This window comes from Protobothrops mucrosquamatus, unplaced genomic scaffold (genome assembly GCF_001527695.2).
Source record: "Protobothrops mucrosquamatus isolate PMUCROS unplaced genomic scaffold, P.Mucros_1.0 scaffold600, whole genome shotgun sequence".
Lineage (NCBI taxonomy): Eukaryota > Metazoa > Chordata > Lepidosauria > Squamata > Viperidae > Protobothrops > Protobothrops mucrosquamatus.
This window is the reverse complement of record NW_015386899.1, coordinates 82,323-106,938: the sequence shown is the minus strand read 5'-3', so window position 1 is coordinate 106,938 and position 24,616 is coordinate 82,323. Positions and strand designations below refer to the sequence as shown.

General features: G+C 38.3%; 1 protein-coding gene across 4 annotated transcripts in view; it reads right to left on the bottom strand.

Moving 5' to 3' along the window:
• Positions 1-21,810, bottom strand: part of CSNK1D (casein kinase 1 delta) — a 31,064-nt gene extending 9,254 nt beyond the window's left edge. For 3 of the 4 annotated variants that reach the window (XM_015817514.1, XM_015817515.1, XM_015817513.1), the window contains exons 1-8: positions 21,589-21,698; positions 14,021-14,131; positions 13,031-13,179; positions 12,333-12,561; positions 11,236-11,406; positions 8,522-8,670; positions 6,394-6,565; positions 2,443-2,582 (exon numbers count right to left, since the gene is read on the bottom strand). In XM_015817514.1, the coding sequence (XP_015673000.1) occupies positions 2,443-2,582; positions 6,394-6,565; positions 8,522-8,670; positions 11,236-11,406; positions 12,333-12,561; positions 13,031-13,179; positions 14,021-14,131; positions 21,589-21,664 (1,197 nt within the window). In that variant the 5' untranslated portion in view covers positions 21,665-21,698. Of the gene's footprint in view, positions 1-2,442; positions 2,583-6,393; positions 6,566-8,521; positions 8,671-11,235; positions 11,407-12,332; positions 12,562-13,030; positions 13,180-14,020; positions 14,132-21,588 lie in introns of all 4 variants that reach the window. The other variant, XM_015817516.1, reaches the window with a different exon arrangement.
• Between the last annotated feature and the right edge of the window lie 2,806 nt (positions 21,811-24,616).

Sequence of the window (24,616 nt, the reverse complement as noted above, 5' to 3'; positions counted from 1 at the left end):
CATTTTATTTATTGCAACTTTGAGTAGTGCGTAATGAAGTATTTTCTGAAATAATTGCTCAGAAACAAGTATTTCAGAAATGTATTCAGCAGGCCGCCATCTGATCCAATATAAAGATTTCAAGAAAAATAATATAGAAGTAGTTATAATTACAACGCTAAATAATTTCTTTATTAATATGTTAAAGACTCTGGACCTGCAGAAAGTAGTCATATTATTTAAGTACTTGATTGCAAAAGCTTGCATTAGGTAATAAAAGCTATATTCCTGTGGGAGCTAAAACTTTTAAATTATATATTCCTTGAAACGTTATTCTCTGATCAGAGATCTTTTTAATTTTGCTTTAAAGACTGCTTGTTTCAAATATCCTTTTGGCATAAATTCAGATTACATATCTTTCATCTATAAAAGCATGCTATCAACAATCAGGGTTTTATTAATTGGGTGTTAATGAGCAATGCTATGAAAGTTTACTAAATACAATTGTGTCTGGATTCCTAATAAACTCCTCCTTTTCTAACTGCAAGTAATAGCGTCAGTTGAGCGACTTGTACCCAAAATGAAAAATACAAATTATTACTGAAGAGCAGAAAGCAAACTAATATTCTTTGCTGGTGTCTAATGGTCTTCTGAATTTTTGCAGCCAGGGTGTGGCAGTTGTAAGTGTAATCACTTATGCTTTTATAGACTACTTTTATATTCACCCATAATTACTTATTTGGGTGAGTTTTCCACTTCTATTAAAACCTTTGAGCCTCTTTATTGACCTCTGTTGCTAAAATCATTTTTTATAGTTAAAACATCTACATTACTATCCGATTCACCTGTAGAAACTTTTGCTACCTGACTTCTTCAGCTGACAAAATTACAGCCTAATTTATCAAGGCTCTGAAAGGCACTTGCTTTCTGACTAACTTTCCAAATGTTTATAATATGCTCTCCTATTAGCATCTAATTCAAACTTATTGTTTCTAAATTCCCAGCTTTTTAAAAAGACAATTCAATCCGGATGTAAGATTCCAAGAGCAATATTTCATTGTTGAACCATTTACAAATCAAAATCCAGTTTTGTACCATGTTGTATATGAACTTCTAATCTGATGGGATTACATACTACACATAGTGAAATGAAACAAAAAAAATTACAACCAATATTATTCAATAGCTTGATAAGTGTTTGTCTTTGGTTTAGAAATACACAAAAACCAGGAAATAATATTAACATTATTCTTTCATTAAATGCAGAATTAAATGCATTTCTCTTCTAGAATATGCTGGCCTTTATACATTGAAAATTTTATTTATAGCCAGTTACACAATGTGTTGAAACCTGATACAGATGTACTTTGAACATCTGACATACATTTCAAAAAATGATGTATGCTTTATGGGAAAAATTGCAAGTCCTGATTAATGGTCCCAAAGTCAAGGTGCTTGACTCCTGCAGACATGTTCAGATTTCACTATTACTCTTAATTTAGCTATGTGTTTCAAATAATAATACACGCCCACACATAATTTAAAAAGCATTTCTGCTTCTCAAATTAAATAGGATTCTTCAAAGTGCTAAGAAAAAAACCAGAGACGCATGAAGGGTACCTAACAAACTACTACAAAAATATACAAAGGAAGCATGGAAAATCCTTTTCTATTTCCATCTCTTATTAATCACCATTTTTCAGATCTTTAGTATTCTTCAGGAAAACTCCTTATACAATAGATGTTATTACAGATAATGATTATACCAGACAAAAGCTGGTAGGTATTTCCCATTCAGTGGCCATTTATTTGGAAATACAACCACAAATTATGTCCAGATCTCAGAACTGTTGGTTACTGGGTTTGATGCTGTTGTTTTGTCAGGGAGTATTTATCACTAAGCACTACCAAACAAAATGCTAAATGACTGGCTACCACTGATGTTGTCCATCTCTAATACTGGACAAATTGTATTTGATCAACGTTAAAAGAAGAATGCTTATTAATTCTTCCTCAAATTTAACAAAGACCAATATTCATTCATTTGTACAAGATTTCCGAGACCTGCAGTGGTTAAGAAAAAACATGGATCTTTATGTCAGTTGACGATTCACAGAGTATAGCAAAAGTCACTGAAATTTCCATGGCTGTTAAAAGTCTGTTCCCTGTGAATACACAAAGGCCCAAAAAGGCATTAAGGAAAGGTGGCACCCAGGTACCTAGCTATAGATTTCCACAGCTATTAGTCCCTCTCCTTCACATTACAGCCTCAAGAACAGAGGCCTTCACAAATAGCTTTTTATCAGCTGATTCAGATTAAGTAAGAGATCGACATGTTTAAAACATAACAACTGTAAGGTAAGCCTTTCAATTCAGAGCCCAGAACATTTCTAAATTGAAAATGAATGCCAAACAACACTATACCCCTTTATCTCTTTTCCCATGAAATGAATAGTTTTGTACCTGTGAGGTTGACATGCGTGAGGTATCTTGTCGACCTGTTAAATCAGATGAGGAGATATTCACAGGGGCCCCACGATGCAATCGCATACTCACTTTCCGTTCTCGCTCCATTCCAGAAACTGGTCGAGGAGATGTATTTGCTGACCAAAAAAAGTAAGCTATTATCAGATTTTTTACATAGAAAAATTGGTTATAAATTATTTCAGAATTCTATAGAAATTCTTGTTGGAGATAATATATAGGTCAGTATGGTTGAACTGTCATTAGGGAGACCCTAGTTCTAATTTGCCCAAAACCACGAAAGCTCCCTGGGTAGCTCTGGGCTAGTCACTCATTCTAAACCCAATCTACCTTACAGGATTGTTGTTGGAAAAATTGGAGAAGGGAGTATTACATATTCCAACAGAAGTGTAGACAGTATCTATAGCTTGGGGCTGAACTGTGAAATCCTTGGTGTTCTTTGGCCTTGGCTGTTTGCTTGCTGACATTTTATTACCCAACCAGGAAACATCATCAGTGCGTTGTTAGTTGTGTATACTGGCTTGAACTCCTGAATAAAAGATGTAAATCTTATACAGATAGTCCTTGACTTACGGCCATTTGTTTAACAGTAGTCTGAAATAACGATGGCCGCACAAATGTTGTACTATCACCTTCACGGTCACATTATTGTGATCTGGGTACCAAACCTCCTGTGATCATGTAATTGTCATTTGTAATCTCTGCTGACTTCCCCAGAAAGTCAATAGGGAAGCAGTAGGAAAAATGGCAAGCTGCTGCCACCTGCTGAAAGGACTCTTGAAGTTTTCAGTTCCATTTCTGCACCCCTCCCCCCAAAGGAGCTCTTCCATGCATGGAGGGGGGAGATAAAATACTTTGGTGGGTAGCTCTTTCAGCCAGCCCCAGAAATGAGAATGAGTCAAAATTCAAGCAGAGAGTAGAGAGGCATTATGGTAAGGTAAGGAGCCTGGGTGACTCTGATGGCGGAGGAGGCATTGGGAGATCTGGCACAGGACACACAAATGTCTGTTCGATCAGGAGCTGATCTCAATGATAATAATAATAATAGTAAAGTTGGAAGGGACCTTGGAGGTCATCTAGTCCAACCCCTTGCTCAGGCAGGAAACCCTATACCATTTCAGACAAATGGCTGTCCAGTCTCTTCTTAAAAACCTCCAGTGTTGGAGCATTCACCGCTTCTGGAGGCAGGTTGTTCCATTGGTTAATTGTTCTGTCAGGAAGTTTCTCCTTAGTTCTAGGATGCTTCTCTCCTTGGTTAGTTTCCACCCATTGCTTCTTGTCCTGCCTTCAGGCGTTTTGGAAAATAGCTTGACTCCCTCTTCTTTGTGGCAGCCCCTGAGATACTGGAACACTGCTATCATGTCCCCCCTCATCCTTCTCTTCATTAAACTAGACATACTGTACCCAATTCCAGCAGCCGTTCCTTATATGTTTTAGCCTCCAGTCCCCTGATCATCTTTGTTGCTTTTCTCTGTACTCTTTCTGTCAAGTCCATGTTTCCTTATTGGCCCCTCTTTAGAAGAATGTTAAATATTAATGGATTGTGCACTATGAATGTTTTCAACTAAAGAGCTACAGAATCTATTGCTTAGCTTGTATAATCCACAATCCATTAAATACAGTCCTAAAACTTGTATTTATTGTGTTTTGTATTTTACAGTATGATGTAATTCCCTCTGAAATAAAATACCAACAACAGGAAGTGTTCAAAGTATTACAGGCTCAAAATAGCCATTTTGAGCATTATAAACTTGGAACAAAACACTCTATGTTCAATCATCTATCCCGAGATCATTGCAAAATGGGCATTTTGTGCCAAATTGTTTCACTGAGATGTCAAGAGATTGGCTTGTTTTTATTTTTAAATTGCTAAGTCATGGAGAGTTGCAGAATCCATTAGTCAATAAAACGAAAGGAGGGACATATTAGCCAAGTTTAATTTTGTTCAAAAATTTCCCTAATACAAACTGCTGTTTTTAAATTTGTTGCTAGTAGGAAATTAGTTCATGAGATATAATGATATTACTTATGGGATTCACTTGTACTGTGTTTTTTCTTCGGGCAGGTTTACAGACACAAGAATATGCAATGCATTACACACAATAGTTGTTGAATTGCTGATCTTTCAAGACTGTTACACATCATGCTGCTTGGATGCCTCATCTAGTGGGCAAGGACAAATACACAAACTGTGCACTGCATGTACAGCTTTAAATCAATAGACAAGCATAACCTGAGAAAGATTTTACACTTTGAATTTTGCATTTTATTCAGTTGAAATACACTCAACATGAAACATTCCAATAGGACATTCTGAACGTTTTCATTTTGCACGGCCTTTTTTGCTATAGATTCACTGCATAAACCACAAAGAATAATGTTAACATTACTATAGCTGCTATTGGTTCCACAACTCCAGGACATGAGAATTGAGGTTTCAGGCCACTGGTGCTGCTGAGGCTTGTTGCAGTGTGGTGCTTGAGGTGGCACTCAGGCCACTGCTGGGCCTAAAATAGAGGCCTGGAAGCAGCAGCACCTCATCTCCCTCAGCCTGTAGCTCTTACCCACTGACCTTACTGGGAACTTCTGCCTCTTCCCATGTTGTGGTCATGGGAGGTCCCCACTTAACAACCTGCATGGCCTTGAGATTACGGCAACTGGGACTACTGGAATTTCAGTGCAATGCAATCATATTGTATTGTGCTTTACAAATGCACTGTTTAGCCACAGAGATAACAGTCCTAACTGCCACTGTAACCCAAGGACTACCTATACAGCTTTGGAATGGGCTTCTATTGGAGATGAGTCCTGCCACTCTCCCCCGCCCCTCCCTATCTCCTGGCTTTTAGGAAGCTATTAAAAACTGAATTATTCCAGGAGAGCATTTTCATAGTTATGCTGACTTATTTTGCTGCGCCATTTTTATTATTTCATTCTCCTGGACTTATTGTCATTTATACTGATATTCTATGTCGATGTTTAAATGATCATTTCACTATATTCACTGCCAAGACTTGGATTGATTATGGTGGGATATTAATCCCAAAATTAAGTAATTAGTATTGTGCAGTTCCTTCAATGAGATTGTACAAATTGCAGGAAGCGGCTTCTTATCAAGCAATCCCTCAAACCTCTGATCTGCTATTACTGCTCTGCCCTATGGGTCCTAATGGGGTACTGTGTACCTTGAAGAACCTACAACCTTAATACTAAGATTTTCTGCTAATATTCATCACAGAAACAGAGAGACAAAGATGTCCCAACTCAAGTGCCTCCTTCCCAAATACAAACATATAAATTCATTTCAAAGAGCACTAGAATGTGAAGTCTTCTTGATAGTAATATTTACTCGTAATATAAGGCTGGCCACACTAGCATTAGGTAATAAACAGCATTTAATTTAAATGTAGGTGACCCCGATTTGTAATGCCATGAAAAAGTATGTCTTCAATGACGGCTGAGGGCATCGGTCAACCTAAATGTATCACTACCAGTTGTTCTGTAAGCAGGAGGAAACATGGTTTGTACAGTGAAAACAACAGAAGTTTGGTTCATGAGTACCTCAAAATTTTGCCATGCTAGGTATAATTGCAACATTGTATTATAGTTAGACTAGAGTTGAGAAGACCTTGTTGCAAATCCCTGATCAGTTAGAAAATTCACTGGATCAGTTTGCAACAATTCAGGGTCTCTCAGCCAAATCTATCTCACATAACTGCTGAGAAAAATATGGAGGGAGAAAAAGAAGAGAGGTAACCTGATCCCTTTCTCGGAAGAAGTAACAGAAAACAAACTTAGACATTGCTTTTTCTTATAACTATCAGCATTCCCATTTCTTTTCTTCAAAAGAGTTTTCTGAAAACACATTTTTTTCAGTTTTGAACAAAGAACTAGTACAAAACAATTATTATTTAAGGCTTGTTCAGTTACCTGTATGTGACGTTGGAGTAAGAGGAGTTGGTGGAGCTACATCTTGTGTCCCCCTTAGCCTCCCGGAGGCAGTGGAAGGTAATCCACGAACAGCTGGATTGCGTGTGTGTCTCATTCTTTCTTCTCTCTCTCTTCTTTCACGCTCAGCATCTTCTACTGCTCGGCTTGCACCCTTCCAGAAAAAACAATTACCATGGCTAGTAGTTGGAGATAATGCAGGCAGCCAGAACAGAACCTATAAATAGGGACTCTATATTTTAGAACTTGACAGCTTTTAAGTCTTGTGGACTTCAACTCCCAGGATTCCTCAACCAGCCATGCTGGCTGGGCAATTCTGGGAGTTGACGTCCACGAGTCATAAAAGAGCCAAGGTTGCCTACCCCTGGTTTAGGCTAGCAGTTTCCATTTGGCTGTTCTTATTTACACCACTCAGCAAGTCATAGATAATATCTTGCTAGAACTGGCCCAAATCAGATGCTGACTTAATAGCTGCTCTTAGGCAAGTAATTTTATCAGCCTTATTTCTTTAGTTCTGCAATAGAGCAGGAACTAGTGAGTCAGTTTGGCCTAGTGGTTAAAGCACTAGTTAGAAGCCTTCTTCTTCTTCTTGTGCCATAAAGAGTGAATTCTAGTGCTGCCTTAGACATTAAAGTTCAATCAACGTTACCAGATATTAATGCACATAAATATAACTGGCTATGTACAGTATATAGTGGGTTGGTTACTGCTGTCTTTTTCTCTAGAACAGCAGTGGGGGAAGAGTGAATTTTGCACCTTAAAATCTATTTATGCAGAATGAAAGGAGAAAGGCCCTGGCTTGGTTATTTGGAGGAAGTAAGGATGATGGAGAGAGGCATCTTGATTGAGATCTAATGTAAATTTCCGCTCTGAATCAAGTTTTCCTCTTGGGCAAAGAATCTACAAATGATGATCCATACTGGTATAACTATAGGAATATAGACGACTTGACCACAGAAGATTTGGCCATTGAATAGGACAGAGTACTAGCAGCAGGATTGAGGGAACTCAGATGGATTCAAAAGGGGCAAGAAAAGTCCCAGACAACTTCTGAGGCATTGTACAAATTCTAGAGAAAGATGAGGATAAAAAAACTATGGTAGCCTTGTCATCCGCCCTATATTGTTCCCAGCAGATGGCTCACAATGGGAACAAATGATTATGAGTCTTCATATATAGTATTTGAAAGAACCTATTGCATGATTTTTCCCAAAGTGAACAAGGCAAAGGCTCTGCCCATCTGAAAAAAGATGTTCACCACTACAAATTTGGTATTTGTAGAAATGGGGTCTTCCAGGTCAAAAGTATGTGGGGGAGGAGAAAGGCTGTAAACAACAAAAGCTTCATGCACTAAAAGCACAAAAGATCTGAGACTGGAAGATTTCAGAAGAATTAAAGCATGACACTGTTATTGTTGATGTAGTTGAAAATGAACTGAGTGGAATAAGTAGGAGCCATGCCGAGTCAAAAAGGTTATACAGGTACTCCTCAACCTACAGACTACAACTGAGCCCGAAATTTCTGTTGCTAAACAAGGCACTTATTAGGTGAGTTCTGCCCCATTTTACAAACTTTTTTTTCCTACAGTTCTTAAGTAAATCACTTCAGCTGTTAAGCGAATCTGGCTTCCCCTATTGATTTTGCTTGTCGGAAGCCAGCTACGAAGGTTACAAATGATGATCACATGACCCTGGGACAGGGCAAACTGTCATAAACACATGCCAGTTGCCAAGTGCCTGAATTCTACTCACATGACCATGGGGATGCTGTAATAATCCTAAATGTAAGGGACCAGTCGTAAATTACCTTTTTTAGTGCCTTTTTAATTGTAAATGGTAACTAAATGAATGGTTGAGGACTACCTCTACACATAGTACATGGTTCCTGAAAAAAAACCTGTAAGGTCTAAAGCCTTCTGAACAAGTTCTTTGCAGACCCGAAAGCTGTGTGTTCAACAGAGAATGTTGCTTTACATTTCATTAAATTCACCATCAAGTGAATTTCAACATAAGAATTTAGGCTTTGGAGTAACAGTCCCGTGATACTGTACATTATATTTAATCAAAAACTCCTTTTTAGCATTCCCAATTTTTGACAATTAAATACTTACAAATTTGAGCATGTTCCAATCAAATACATAGTCATAGGAGAAGCCTTGTCTATGGAAGAGATTTCTGAATAATTGTCTTAGATATGAATAATCCGGTTTGTCATCAAAACGCAGCGAGCGGCAGAAATTCAGATAGGTAGCAAACTCGGCTGCAATGAAAAATCCCAATTTTATATTAGCAGAAAATCAACGCAAACAAAAGGTCCACTGTAAATGTACCAACACACTATACTTCCATATTTGCCTTAGGATTTTATGTAATTATTGGGGTGGCTGTTAAACTAAATAAAGGCTCTGCTCATCCTGTAATTGTGATGGAATGTGTCCCTGAAGAAGCCATGGTCTTGGCAGCCCAGAGCTTTCCTAAGGAGGACGCAGCACATTCCAGAGAGAAGCCCAAATTAAGAGACTGCACAGTCCTGGGCTGAATGAGGAAGAGGTTCGGGGTATTTACACCCTAGTATCCCTTAGGATATACAGTATTGTGCAAAAGCTATAGGCCACCACCTGTTTGTTGTTTGTTTAGCAAAGTGTTAATGACCATCCATAATTATTTTTCAATCTCTATATTAAGATTTCAACAGAAAAGACAGGAAATAATGTACACAAAAATTTAAACAAACACAATTTTCAGATCAAAATGGCTTCTTCTGGCAAAAGTCAGTACTGACGTGACCTCCCTTGGCTCTAAGCACATCTTGAACTATTTTGAGGAGACTGTCCCGAAGTTTTCTGAGGTAATCTTCTGGTATATTATACCAGCTTCTTTCAGCCTTTTCCAGAGTTCCTCTTCAAATTTAGGTTGTCTTTTATTTCTTTCTCTGTCCTGGTGATTCCACACTGCCTCTATAATATTCAGGGTTGGACCTTGGGGAGGCCAGTCCATGACTCTCAGGATTTTATCAGCTGTTTTTCTCACTAAATATGATTTCACTGCAGCAGCATTGTGTTTGAGATTGTTACCATGCTGAAATATAAACCTACTGCCAATCAGGTGCTTTCCAGAAGTAATGGCAGGATGAATTAAAACACGCCTGTACTTTTCTGCATTTCATGATCCCATCAATATGGATATCACCAATACCGCTGGCAGAAATGCAGCCCCCAAACAGAAGAGACCCTCCACCATGTTTCACTGAAGGCTGCAATCACTCATCCATCCATCTCTCTCCAAGTCGTCTTCTCACATATTGTCAATGATTAGACCCAAACATTTCAGACTTGGATTCATCATTCTATAATACTCTTTTCCACTGATCCTCATTCCAATCTTTGTGAACTTTAGCATATCTTAGCCTTTTTACCCGTTCCACTTCCACAAATGTGGTTTCTTGGCTGTTCCCCTTCCACAAAGTCCATTCCTGATCAAGCTTCGCTGGACTGTAGAAGGGCCAACTTGGCATTCCGATGAAGCTGCCAGATGCTGAGTCAGATCCTTGCTGGACTTTCTTTGGTCTCGCAAAGAAGAAACTCTGAGGACCTTGAATTTAAAAGTTTCCTTGGCCTTACAGTCCTTTTTTTTGTCCTTGATCTCTGCTGATTCCTCAAATTTCTGTATAACAGCTTGAATACCACATCTTGAATATCCAGTTTGTTTGTTGATTTCCCTTCAAGAATGGTTTTGCTGATGCAAAGGTATGATTTTATGTCTGTCACATTCTGTGATCTTTGACATTTTGACTGGAATGATGTGATTGGAAGTTGGGTCTTATTAGCCAGTTTCCAATGAATTACACTCATACAACATGTGTATGTACTGAATGTAATGTTCAAGCACGTCTTGCACAAACCTGGTATAATAGACCTTTTGGCACAGCAGTCATTTCGGCATGAAATAGTAGGACACAAACAGGTGCTAACAATAATAGTACTTAGGATTCCATTTAGGTTTATAGGATCCAAGTGTCTACCGTTGCTCAAGTGTAAGGGGAAGTCACACGACATACTTGCCACTTTCGCCTATGGAAGCTGTTTTTCCTGCTTTTTTCTGTTTTTGAATACTGCATACAAATTTCCTGTATTTTCTGGTTGTATTCTAATAAGGAGACTGAGATATAATTATATTATGGTTATTATACCATCAACAACATTATACCAACAACAAAATTAATGGTGGCCTAAGACTTTGCATGTATTTACTGTGTTTATTAGGGTAGAGGCTTATAGTTTTAGCTCGACAAGTTTCTGTCCATTAGGTGTAAGTAAATTGAAAGATTTGACTCAACTGGATTTCACTGTGTCATCTTTGGGATGACACAATGTACAAATGGGGAATCTGCTCTATACGGTTTCAAATGCTAACATTATAAGGATATGTATTCTTAAAGAAGAATTTTACAAAACGAACAATGCAGGTGAATTAAGTGCTAGATTTTCAAATTTAGAAATACAAAAATTCAATCAATAAGAAAAATACTTGTTAATGGAGGGCTAGCTATACAGTGAGCTGTTCGTCATAAGAATATTGTATACAATAGATAATTTATGAACAGATATTATTCTCTGAAACGACAAAGGGAATGAAGGGAATAAGTTATTTAATAGCCAGTTTACATACATTCATTCAACTCAGAGATAATTTATGCAAGTTAGTTCCAGGATTATTCCTAAAATAGAAATACAGCAAAATATGTGACATTACATTAAAAGAAGCATTACTATAAACTTAGCTTTAAACATAAAGTAAAGAAATTTATTCTAGAGAGGGAACTTACAAGGGTATCCTTTACACAAAACCTCAATGGGAGTAGACATTTTCTTTTCACTGATGCGTTCATATTTCTGTCTTTTTGTAGCTGCCTTCAATCCCTGCCAGGGGAGGGAGCCCAGGTTAAAATACATGAGTACATAGCCCAAGGACTCCAAGTCATCTCTGCGAGATTGTTCTACAAGGAGTATAAGAGTACAGCCATTAGGTTCTATTATTTGGAGAAAGAGTGCAAAGATGTTTAAAGCAATAAATTATGTAGGCAAGATTTTAAAGTTACAACTTAACTACAAGAAAAAACACTATTATATAGTTATTTTAAGCAGGCTTGTAAATAATGTTGCAAGATCAGAGAACTGGTGCATACACAAGTAAAAGCAGGAAACTAAAGTTGACTCAGACAATTGAGCCAAATCACAATCTGCAAAGTTTATTGTTATTCTTTTCAGCCCAGAATAAAATAGCAAGGTATTCAATCACTCATCCAGGAAATGACAACTTCTATCAGCTTCAACTGCAAAGAATGTCTTTACTATTTCATGTTCCAATTCTCTATGGGAGCTTTCCTCCTTTAGACTAGTTTGCCCCTGAAGTAAAAATGGCTCCATCATCATGGCATTCTGGAAGCAGGTAGAAACTTGACTATTCTGGAAGGCCTTTCATAATTGACGAACATGGAGTCATAAGTGCTAAACTTAAAACGTTGCATTTTGTATTATTATTGTTAAATTGTACTCTTACATTTTACACTGCTTAGAATCCACTGGGTTCGAGAATGAGATAAATCCCGTTCAAATCCATCCATCCATCCAACCAACCATTCATCCATCCAGCCATGCATCCATCCAGGATAAGATAAATCCCATTCAAATCCACCCAACCAACCACCCCAACCACCCATCCATGAATGATGCATCTATCAACTGACTCAATTAGAAAAACATCAAGTTGTTTGCAATGCAATGTGATTTAAATATTAAATGTGTGCTCATAATACACAGTATCTCCTATCATATATCAGTTAAGTTATATATTTTGATTTTTCTGGTACTCTTACTCTACAACAATTTAGTTAACAGTTACAAAAATCTACCACCAGCTCACCAATTCCAAGATGAGTATTAATGGAGGCATAGCGGGCAGTTCCCGTTAAGTTTTTATTTTCACGATAAGGAATATGCTGGTGAGTACGAGCATCACGATATTTCTTGGCCAGCCCAAAATCTATGATGTAGACAAGGTTGCCCTTCTTGCCTAATCCCATCAGGAAATTATCCGGCTTTACATCTCGATGGATGAAGTTCTTTGAATGAATATATTCTATTCGGCTTATCTAATTGTAGAAAAACACAATTCCAGAATTAGTAAACATGAAACTCTATACATTCAGCTCTTCCTTTATTCTGAATAACACTAAAATTATATTTTGCTAACATTTAAACATTAAACGAAGTACACTATTTTATTTACTTATTTGATCTTCACGTTCTAAGAACCACATTTAGAAAAGCGATGTTCTTTAAAAGGAGGTTGTGATCTCACTGGATAGGACTTGTGTTTGAAAATATAAACTGTAAATCATTATTTAATTTATAAATCACAGTATAAAGCAGCCCTAACCACAACATTTGATCACTGCTATACAAAAAAAAATGCTAGCTTTTGGGTGACATTTATAGAAAGAAAAGCTAACTTGTAGTATTTACAACATTTATTCAGAAAAAGCGCACAACACATAAGCAGGGAGAGGTTTTTAGGAAACTCTCATTTCTAATAGCCAAGAAATACAATGATTCTAATACCATTTGGTCAGCAAGTAGAAGAACAGTTTTGAGGCTGAATTTCCTTGAGCAGAAGTTAAAGAGATCTTCAAGACTTGGTCCTAGCAATTCCATCACCATTACATTGTAGTCACCTTCGGCACCACACCATTTGATTGTGGGAATGCCCACTAGAATATGTAAAAATAGATTATTCATAGCACGTTATAGATCTGATATCCACTGAAAATCAATGTGAGGCCTTCACAATATAGATTTGAGAGCCACTGAAAATCAATGTGATGCCTTCACATTTACTTTAATTTACATTATTTTTCTTTTCTGGAAATTACTAAAATACTATACATTCACAATACATGATCCTTTCCTTAAAGCACATTCAAGTAGGAAGTCAAAAATGAAAAGAGGGCAAAAGCTTTATCACAGTTCTTTGCTGGCCAAATCATATAAAAATTTAATCTGTCAAACTGGAACGTAAGGAAAAAGAGTGCCAAAATATTTAAGTATTCAAAGGAATGTTCATGGCAGATTTTTATTTAGTCTTTTTGTATAGTGTTCTTCAAGTCCTTACTTATCTGCATATAGAATATGCAAAAACTTGTAGCAGGCAACATACAGCTTTAACTGAATATTTCAAGTATGGAAAGAAACAGGCTCAGCCTCTCTACTTCTCCCATCTTCAACGTGTTATGAAGATTTCTGCTTTTTTTTTCTAGCTTTAAAAAGCTTTAAAAAATAAGTCAGTGACTACTAGCACAAAGCAAAGAAAGCCATCGTCATGACTTTTTTTCTTTGATTTTATACCTATGCTTAGACAATATCATTCTTTAATAATAATTTATGAAATGTGGGGAAAATACAGGTAGAAAGTGCTCAGGTGGTACTGTTAATGAAAACTCTCTCATTACAGCACTGCTCAGGTAAGCATCACCCTTCTTTACCGATTTGAAAGACTTCTAGAGGTGAAATATTTGTGCCTGCATGATTCATGAGGGGGAAAAAAAAGCTTACCTCCACCTTGCATCATTTTGTAAATTTTGCTCTCTATGTGGAGTTGAGGATGTTTGGTTTTGACACATTCCAATTTGATGGCAACTTCTTCTCCAGCAGCTATGTCAGTACCTTAAAGAAAATAATTCAATGTTATAATTCAATGCTTTGACAAGCTTTGAGCTTTGCTATCAGGCATCTGATCCACCAGACAACATCACCACCAGATGGATTCATAACTGGCTGACCAACCACACTCAGCACGTGGTCCTCAATGGAACTGCATCTACATGGAGGGAAGTATGCAGTGGAGTACCTGAAGGCTCTCTTTTAGGCCCAGTGCTTTTCAACATGTTCATCAATGATCTGGATGAGGGGATAGATGGGGAAATCATCAAATTTGCAGATGACACCAAGCTGGCAGGAATAACCAACACTCCAGAAAGTAGGCTTAAGATACAGAAGGATCCTGACAGACTTGGCGCTATCTAACAAAATGAAATTCAGTGGTGAAAAAAGTAAGGTTCTAACTTAAAAAATGCATTAAAAAATCCAGGACCCAATTTCCAGGATGTTCAAAAGGGTTTCATTTGCAAAGTTGTGGCTGTTGCAAAGTCTCTGTAGTTATGTGATCTGCCAACTTCCCACAAACAAATTCAACAGGGAAACTGATAAGACGTCAGAAGTAGCTCCCACTCTCACTGCATTTTTCCCCACCTGTAGTCATTCTGTTTATTTAGGTAAGTAAATATTGTCTTATTATGGAAATTTATTTGCCACTACAATAATCTTTCTATTTAGGATAGATATTCTTCTTAGATGATTACAGATCTGGGCAATATTGGAATTATGTTCAACCTAAAATTTATTATTTTGTTTGGTCACACCATATTGCACTGCTTTTCTCTCAAAGGATGACCCAATGGGTCACAGGTGGTCTAGTACAGTATAAAATCAAAAAACAAATCAATCTACAATAGTAATGAACCTGCCATATGTGCAGACAGATTCAACTGTTCTAATATTTCCCAGAGTGAATCAAATTTCAAATGAAACTGCACCTAAATTCTTGTTACGGCTTGTACAAGTTTTGTTATACAATTCTGTAGACATTTCCCATGAAAATTCAGTTAGCTGAAATATCAATCTAGTTGAATACCAATTAGCTTTCTCTCTGGTCTCATTCAATGAATAATTTTCAAAATGCTCTGTGGGAGATAAGCAAGACTTCCTTTAGCTTTACAAGTTTATTCTTATAACAACCAACAGAAAAACTCAGCTGAACATATTTCCTGTTTTGTAGATTTAATGCTGAAGAGCCAGAAGATAACTGCCCCAATAATAGCTGTTACCAACGTTCTGCACATTAATTTCATACTAGACCTCTGTTAATCGGAATATTCTAACTGTGTAATAAAAGTGGCCAAACTTCTGTCAAGGGTAATAAAAGCAAGAAAATATTTTTGCAGTGTATTAACTATCTCAATTTCATTCTGTCTGTTTTGTGTCACATCCAGGTTTGCAGTAATAATTTCCATGTTTGCAGTAATATTATCCATGTTTTCACTCTTCTTTGGTTTTTATTTTTGATCTATTGCCTAAAATAAATGAAATACAGACAAGGTTTTACTTTCTCTTGTTTGGATGATTGGATCTGCATATCATGCTAATCCATGGTAACAACTGGGTAGGTTCATATCACACATTAAGTCACCAATGCATGTTAGAAACCATTACAGTAGTTTTATTTTTAAATTAACTCAATTGAAATCATAAAAAGATCATCTTCTTCCATAAAAAAATATAAATAATAAAAATGTGACATCCAGAATAGATGAAAACTATACATTAAAATCCTATTACTTAAGAGCTTGAAATGTCTGAGGGAAAAAACTTTTAAAATGCATTACAAAATGATAAAGACTGTATGGGACAAAGACACACAAATTCCCTTCAATTTGACTTTTTCTTACTGAAATCAGTGGACCCCAAATTTGGCTAAACTTTGTATGAATCCAACACACTTGTGAATTCATACTAGCCAAATAAAACAACTGAGTATTTTTTTCATGATTCCCATGTGATCTCAATAAATTACGGTATAGATAGTCCTTGGGTTACAACCATTTGTTCAATAACCATTCAGTTATGTCATCACCGAACAAGGGACTAAAAAAAGTCTGTGATTGCGTTCCCAAGATCACGATTCGAATGACTGTCAACTAGCTGTTGCAAATTGTTCTCACTCCTACCATTTTTTCACCTGCCCACACTCCATAGCACCAATCTGCAGCACCTGCCAATCCATGCTCTAAGTGTCCCCCCTTGCATGGCACCTGTCTGCCTGCACTCCATTGTGTAGCCACCCATTCATCCTCTGTAGCAGCCACCCAAGGCACTCCCTCCATGACAACTGTCTGCCTACCTGTAGTTCTTGCTTACCAGCCTGTTTGCCTGTGACTCCTGCTCTTCCCATGATACAGTCATGGGAGAGCCTTACTTCATGAGTCGTGTGGCCCTGGACTTATGATGGCAATCAGGACTGATGTTGCTAAGCAGTGTGGTCACATGACTTCATGCTTTAGGGCCGCATCACTTAGCAATATAAATTATAGTCCAAATTGCCATGAGGACTATTGGTAATTTTGAAATTCAGCTTCAAGAGAAGCTGACCATATTGTACAAAAAGTTGTCACAAACAAGTTGAAAGCCATCTCGGATACATAAAATTAGTTTCATGACTAGATTATTGGTCTGCTACAATAATATGATTTGTTGGAAATCTAAAGCTATTGTACCAAAAAAAAATTGGCAAAAAATTCAGAATATTCTTCAGTGCTAGGAAAATGTGTATATATAACGAGACTGATTATAGATGGCTGTAGAAACAAGAGTATTGCTGTGTTTCCAATAGGCAGGATCATGGGATTTGATCTTTTTTTTTCCATTTCAGGAATCAATTTCATCCCACATTACAAAGTCTTGGGTTCTCATTCAAACTATGTCTCCCATAGTATCTGCCCATCTGATCCAACCTGGCAGGGTGCTCTAGGCTCATTCAATTAACCAATACTATCTATCAGGATCCCAGAGGTGTCCTTCTCTGTAGCAGTGTCTACCCTTTGGAATGAGATTCTCACCCCCAACCATGGAGTAGCTCCCACTTTACATGTTTTGAAGGGTCCTAAAGATCTGGCTCTTCACCCAGGCCTTTGGCAAGGGTGAACAAAGCCCCTTTTCTTTGTTCTCATCTTAATTCAATAATTAAATTTGCCATCTTTGTTCTTTCTTTCTTTTTTTTGGTTTTATGCTGTTTTCTTGTTTTAAAATGTTTTTTAACATTTTATAAACTGCCCAGAGATGCTAGGAGTCAGCTGGCAAATAAATAAATGGAATATATAAATCTCAAATGCGTAGGCATGTAACATTATTATTTCTTTGTAATCTGGTTATTAAAGAAAAGAAAAACAACAAACTGAATTCTAAATATACTGTCACAATATTACTTGATATGAAATTTAGCTGAGCCTTATCTAAACCAGGGGTCAGGAATGGAAACTTAGGCTTGAGTGGAGAGAGTGAATCATATCCCTACTACTATATACAGGTAGTCCTCCAGTTATGACCACAATTGGGTCTGGAATCTGAGTCACTGCACAAATCAGTTAAGTGAGACACTACATGACTACTCTGCTCAACAACTGCAATCCCAGCTCTCAAAGCTGCAATCATTACGTGTCTGCACAGATCATTAAGTGGAGTGCCAGAAAGGGGGGCCAGGCTTCCTGATTTGGGTGGGGTAGGAATAGGGTTGAGGATTCCAAGAGCCCTGGGCCCTCTTCCCGGCCTACCGGGGAGAATGATTGTGAGAATAATATTTGTTAGTGCTTTTGCCAGATTTGAAGTCCTTTCCTCCAGCACGGGACGGTGTGGTTTGAGAGCCAAGCGCGATGCAATGGGACTGAGCTCCCACCCTCACTGCAGCTCCTGTCAACCTAGCAGTTTGAAAGCATGCAAATGCGAGTTGGTAAATAGGAACCACTTTGTTGGGAAGATAACAACACTCTGTGAAGTCATGCTGGCCACATGTCCACGGAAATGTCTTTGGACAGCACTGGCTCAATGGCCTTGAAACAGAGATGAGCACCACCCCCTAGAGTTGGCAATAACTAGCGGAGTAAAATCTGCAGGTACTCCTTTTCCTTTTTACCTCCAGCACGCCAAAATCCCTTGATGCGCTGGAGAAATGGAACTCAAATTGGTGAAAACGCTGGCAAACACCGCCATTTTGGAAGGCTCAGAACATTGGCATCTGCTAGCAGTTTAGCTAACACCGTCCTCTCTAGAAAACTCCAATGTTCTGAGCCTCTCAGAACACCAGTGTTCACCACATTTGAGATCCATTCTCCAGCACGCTGTAGTATATATTATATGAACCTAATAAATGACATATGGGAATGTTAAAAAAAGGTTCAAAAGCTTATTAAAATTGAACCGTGAGACAAGTTATCCCCAATTACATCAGCCTTTCCCATTAGATCTGGCAGAGAAGGCATGCTGTGAATAACATCTGCTAGGGACTTACTTTTAGTAGATCCCAGGAGATAGGAATTCTGTACTGTGATACCTGCCTTATGTAACATACTTCCCCCGTGAAGTCAGGTTAGCTTCATCCCTGTTAATATTCCAGAAATCCCTCAAGACCTGGTTATGTCACTAGGCTGGGGGGTCCCAAGAATCCAGTAACATTTTATGATGGCTCCAATATTTATTTACTCTCTCCACGTCTGTGTTTATTTTAATTTTTAATCATTATTGCTTTCTATTTTTATAATGGTGGTATTTATATCATTCTTTTTATTTGATTTTTGTATGCTGCCCACTTCTTGTGATATGGGCAACTACGCAAATCTGATAAACAAAAAATAAATAAATAAAACTGGAAATCTTACATTGATGGAATAACTATTTACTTCAAGCTTCCTAGTCATTTAAGAGAATTTTATTCATGTAGAATGTACTATTTTGTGTGTTTCCTAGTCAGTAGTTTTTTTTTTTATTTCTGGCAAGTGCCTGGACAAGTCTCTGCAGTTTTCTTGAAAGTTTGCCCCTGCTTCTTTCCTAAGGCTGAGAAAAAGTGACTGGCCCAAGATCACCCGACTGGCTTTGTGCCTAAAATCAGACTAAAACCCATGGTCTCACAGTTTCTAGCCTGATGCCTTAACCACTACATCAAGTTGGCTCTCAGAATGTACTATTAACTGTTGGCATACCATATGAAGTGGTACTCAATGGACAAAGGAAATTCACTTTAAAGAGTACTTCTCCCATTTTCACTGAAATGACATACTTCCTAACTCTAAAGTTTCGAAGTGGGGAAGGCAACAGTTCTGTAGTACATTCAAACTGAAGTAAAACAAGTGCATAATTATATGAAAGTTCTGGCTGCAAGTTCTTTAGTATGTAAACTATTCCTGTCTTGACAATTACCAAACACACCAATGTGCATTGATATCAAACACTTTGCTATTAAGAGAAAGTCTCTTCAAATACTAAGAAGTGATAATCCGCCCTAATTTCAACTGAATATTTAAATCTTTTAAAAACACTTTAAAATATTGCCCACTACACTATTCTTTGTAGCTTCGCAAATGTCAGTATTCAAAAAAATTCTGATCATATGCATAGCTGAAGTACAAAGATCATATGCATAGCTGAAGTACAAAGATATATGAAACACCAACAGCTACTTTAATTTTGCTACACCCATTTCCTACATAAGCTAAACACATCTACTTTTCTTATATAACATTCTCACAAGGAAAATATGTAGTTGTCCCTCACATAAGGTAAACATCTGCTTGTTGTCTGATAGTTTAATGGGCCGGGGTATTAGAAACAAGATACATATATGAAGTTTTTAAACTTGTATAACAACTTTAATTATAGGTGGAGCTGCAAGAGAATTATAGGTCTTCTTGTGCCGGGTGCAGAGTTTTCTAAATGGCTTCAAAAGTACTACCTTATAACACTGAAATAACTATATATCATTCTATGTATCATGTAGAAGGGAAACCACATTAAGCTTTCTCATGTACATGATCCTTTCCAAGTTAAGAAAATGGAAAGATCTCAGAATGCTGCATTTGCACAGTATCCACCATTAATCTTCAAAACATAATAGTACAATAAAGCATGCTGTATATGCCAATTATTCAAATTGGCATTGATTTTCATGTTGTCCTTCATCTCTAACAGCTAAAAAAAGAAAGCTGAATATACATTATTTAATGCTATTCATTCATTTTAACAAACTATGGGTATCCACAAGGAGAGAAAACAAATACATGACATGATCATGCAAATACCATGATTTACATACTTGTGTCAGACATGGAGAGAGAAATACGTAATCACAGCATTCGTATGATTATGTCATTGTGTGGATGTGTTGTCATCTCGTTGTGGATGTCGCTGATATAAAGCACTGGGTTACGTTGTCACCAAAAATACGAGGACCTTAAAGACGGATTCATTGCTCTAAGATCCATAAAGTATTTAAAACGAAGCAGCTCAGATTCTGACACGTTTGTACACAATCCCATTGTATCAATTCAAATGTATATTGCAATGTAGTCACAAACCTTGGTATGACTGAATTCTGGGCTGTTCACCAGAATCAGTTTCAGTCAACAGTATTTCTGGCTTACCTTTGCATAAATTTTATCAATCTGAAAGGAGACACCCAGAAGAGCTTACACCATATAAAACGCAACCGAAAAATCAACATCATCCTTTCTGGATGTATTAAAAATTCATTACCCAAGATGTAAGGTACCAGACCTCAAGGTTCACGTTTACGGTATGATTAAAACCAGGAGACTTAAGCTGACAATAACCAGCTAAATTTCTTCCAGCGTTTACTTTCACTCTAGGCTTCCCCCCCCCTCCCCCAAAGCCGCTAGTTTGCAAAATACCCGAAACTTTCTGGAATATTATTTAAGGCCTCCCGAGCTAACAGAAAAGCAGCTACGATTTTTGTCTGCCCACGACCGGCTGGCAGAAGCCCGTAGTCTTCAACCCAGGCACTGTTACGTTTTGTTTCCACATTTCTCCCCCCTCCCCTCCGATCGCAACCAGGAAGAGGGAAATGGGGGAGAAGCAGGGCAGAATGCGACTTGCCCAAGGTCACAAAGGAAGTTACTGGACGCGACTTCAACTCCGTTGTCGTTTCTCCCTGGTTTGAATTAGAGGGAGAATCACGATCGCGTTCGCTTCGAGGAAAGACCACTGAAAGCAGCGAGTCTTACTTTCGAGTAAACAGGGCTCTACCGCCGCTGGGGACCCAGTTACGGGATCCGAGGCTGGCTTCTAGCTTTCATACTGGATTTGCGGCTCTTGGGCGTTCCTCTGTCACCTCGCCGGGCAGAGTCAATCCAGTAGGACAGCCCGGACGAAAGGCCCCCCAGCAAAAACCCCCCACTCTTCCCTTACCGGAGCCGGTTCCCGACGCAGCCCCCCCCCCTCCCCCAACGCCCTCCGACACCCCGAGTTCCCGAAACCGCTCGGATCTTGTAGCGCCTTCTCACCGAGGTAAATGTCCCCGAATGAGCCGCTCCCGATCTTTCGGCCAAGCCGGTACCGGTTTCCGACTCTCAACTCCATCGAGGCGGCTCGATTGGACCCAACCCTGTTGTAAGGACCCTGACTCAGAGCAGCGGAGCACCAGCGACCATCGCGGCCTTTAGTCCCGTCTCTCGACGCCCGAGGTGTTCGGGGGCGGCAGCGAACCCCGGGTGGGAAGGATGGACAGCGATTTTCCCCTTAGTCCCGGATTTTTCCCCCCCCCCACCCTTAGCGCAGCTAGGACCGGGCCGCCATATTATGTGACCTCACTTCCTTGGCAACAATGGGTGGAGCCTAAGACAGCGGGCGCATCCTCGGATTGAAAGCCGGTTGAGAACAGGAACGGGGCGGGATTTGTAAGATTGTGAGGCTTAGAGACGCCGCGTATCCATGACAACCGCAGCGACTGGAACATCCGGGCCTACCTCTCGCTCGTTGATTCCGTCCGATCTCCGGGGTGGGATGGCGGTGACATCCTGCAGATGACTGCTTCGAGCGAGCCTCCCCCGAAAGAGCCCAGGCAGCCACCGAGCCTGCAGTTTCTTCCCTTGGTGTCCGTGCTCAAGCCACAGAATGGCGCAGAAGTGGACTTGCACTTCGACTCTTGAGCAGTCCTTCCAACCTGTTGCCGTTCCCATTCCCATGTATGCTGACTTCAGCTCCACGATTTCCACACAGAAAATTAGGGGAATCGAAATCCGGTATATCCGGAGAGTACACAGGCGGGAAACACGGGTTTTTGGAAGGTATCACCCGTACAAGTGTTCTTCCGTAAAATCCCAAGTAATGACGGTGCATTGGATTTATCAATAGCGTTTATTCTGAAGTTTCAAACTTTGCTGTCACAGTTCACATCAAAGACATCATGTGCAATTAAATTATTTTACTATTATTTAGATTAGCGTGTTGTTTTAATGTTTTGCATTATTTTATGCTTGTCAAATAATATAATGAAACTTTTGATTTATTATTTAGGTTTTAGTTTATGTATTTTTACGGATCTAAATATTAGGTCAGGCTTTTTTTTTTAAATTAGCTACTAAAATATTACTATAAAATTTCAAAAAATATTTTCTGGCAAAAGTTTACTAATGAAGAGGGAAAAGAGAAACAACAGGAATTATTCAGATCATGGTAGTGTTTAAGGTAATTGTATAAATTGTATAAATTAATAAGATGGAGTCCAATAATTAGATATTCACTAATGAATACTTAGCTACATCTAACATCACGGAAATAGACATCACTTCTTATAATGACAGTTCCCACTGTTCTCTTCCCATTGTGTGAAGATTATAGAAAGCACACAAAAGAGGACAAATCGAGTATTTGTTCTGGTCTTATGGAGAAGCATTGGTGAATTGAAGAGTTCCACAACAGCAGAGCTCTGATGACCAGGGCAGAAAGAGGAGCCAGTGAATGCACCAGCTCTTTGGAATTCCTCTCTGGAAGAAGGAGAGGACAAGGATTGCCCCAAGTGCTCCATACAGTGGCTTCCCATGAGGAAATCGTTAAGACAGTGGTCTCCGGCAGGTTTTAGAGCTCTAGGACGGTGGAGAAAACCATCTTGCCTAAAGTGCAGTTTGGCACCTTCAAAAGGAGACTGGCTTCACATAGTCCCTTTCTTAACCTTTTTAGGAAATAGCTTGTTACTAGCTTTTGTATGTTAAGAGTCTTCAAAAGGGCAACTTTCATTACACCAAGTTAAGTTTCCTTCTGTCCTTGATCAAACAAGTTTCATGCAAGGACTTAATTTTTTTAAAATTTCTAAATTAATAGCAAAAAGGTAACTAGAACATCGATGTTGGAAATTTATAAATAAAGGGGCCAAATGGACTTAAAATAAGAATTTGAAATTATAAGAATAACTTCCTGGGAGTTGCTTAAAATTTTTCAAAACTAAGATAATTTTGAAACTAATTGTAAGAAACCTTCCTGTGGGAAAGTGCTGGTTATGAGAAAAAAGAGGGGACTTTGAAGGTGACTAGAGGGAACAGAAAAAAATTGAGAGGTTGGTCTTGTAAAATATCCCCATTTTCACTTGCTGACAAAATAATGCTTAGGATCATTCAACACAGATTAGAGCCCACCATGTAAACTAGGGAAATGCAGATTAATTTGTTGGATCTGTAATCCAATTCAAAACATCTCTGGGCAGCACACAGTGTGAAGAACAGATAAAAACAGCAATGAGCAAAGAGATAGGCAACCCAGAAGAATCAACATTAATGATTCTTAGAATCATACTTAGAAAGGTAATCAAGCCAATTTTAGAAAAAGGTAAGGAATGAGAGACTATAGTTTACACATACTAGCAAACAACCAAGTTGAAGAATACCAAAAAGAAAATATATGCTTCGATGATTATGAAGGAAAGGCTTTAACTGTGTTGACCATATTAAGCTGTGGGCTGTCCTTGAGAAAATGGGAATCTTGGAGTAACTCCCTCTCATCATGTGAAATTTACACAAAGCACAGGAAGCCACTGTCTAGACAGAATACTGTAAACAAGCTTGCTCCAGATTGGCAGAGAAGTGAGTCAAAGCTCTTTCCTTATTTATTCAACTTATGTTGTTGAATATATATATTGAGGGATGCTCAATATTAAGGGAGAAAGGAGTATGATTATAAAATTGGAGGAAAAAACAACAGTAACTAGTGCTACACTTATGACACTACTCTCTATAGTTGAAAGCCTATTCTGTAATGAAAGCCAAGGAACATAGTGAAAAAATGGGCCTAAGACTAATATAAAGAAGACCAAACTATTGATAACAGATACAGCAATCGGCCTTAGAACTGACAATGAAAACAGAGTGGTGGATCTTCTATATTTTAGGATCCTATCAACAGTAAAGAAACAGCAATCATGCCATAGACTAGCAACTGAAAAGGTAACAATGAAGGATTTTGAAAGAATATTCAAATGCAGTGATGAGTCTGTGCACCTACAAAGATCAGATGAGTGCTCGGAATGGTTTTCCTATATTG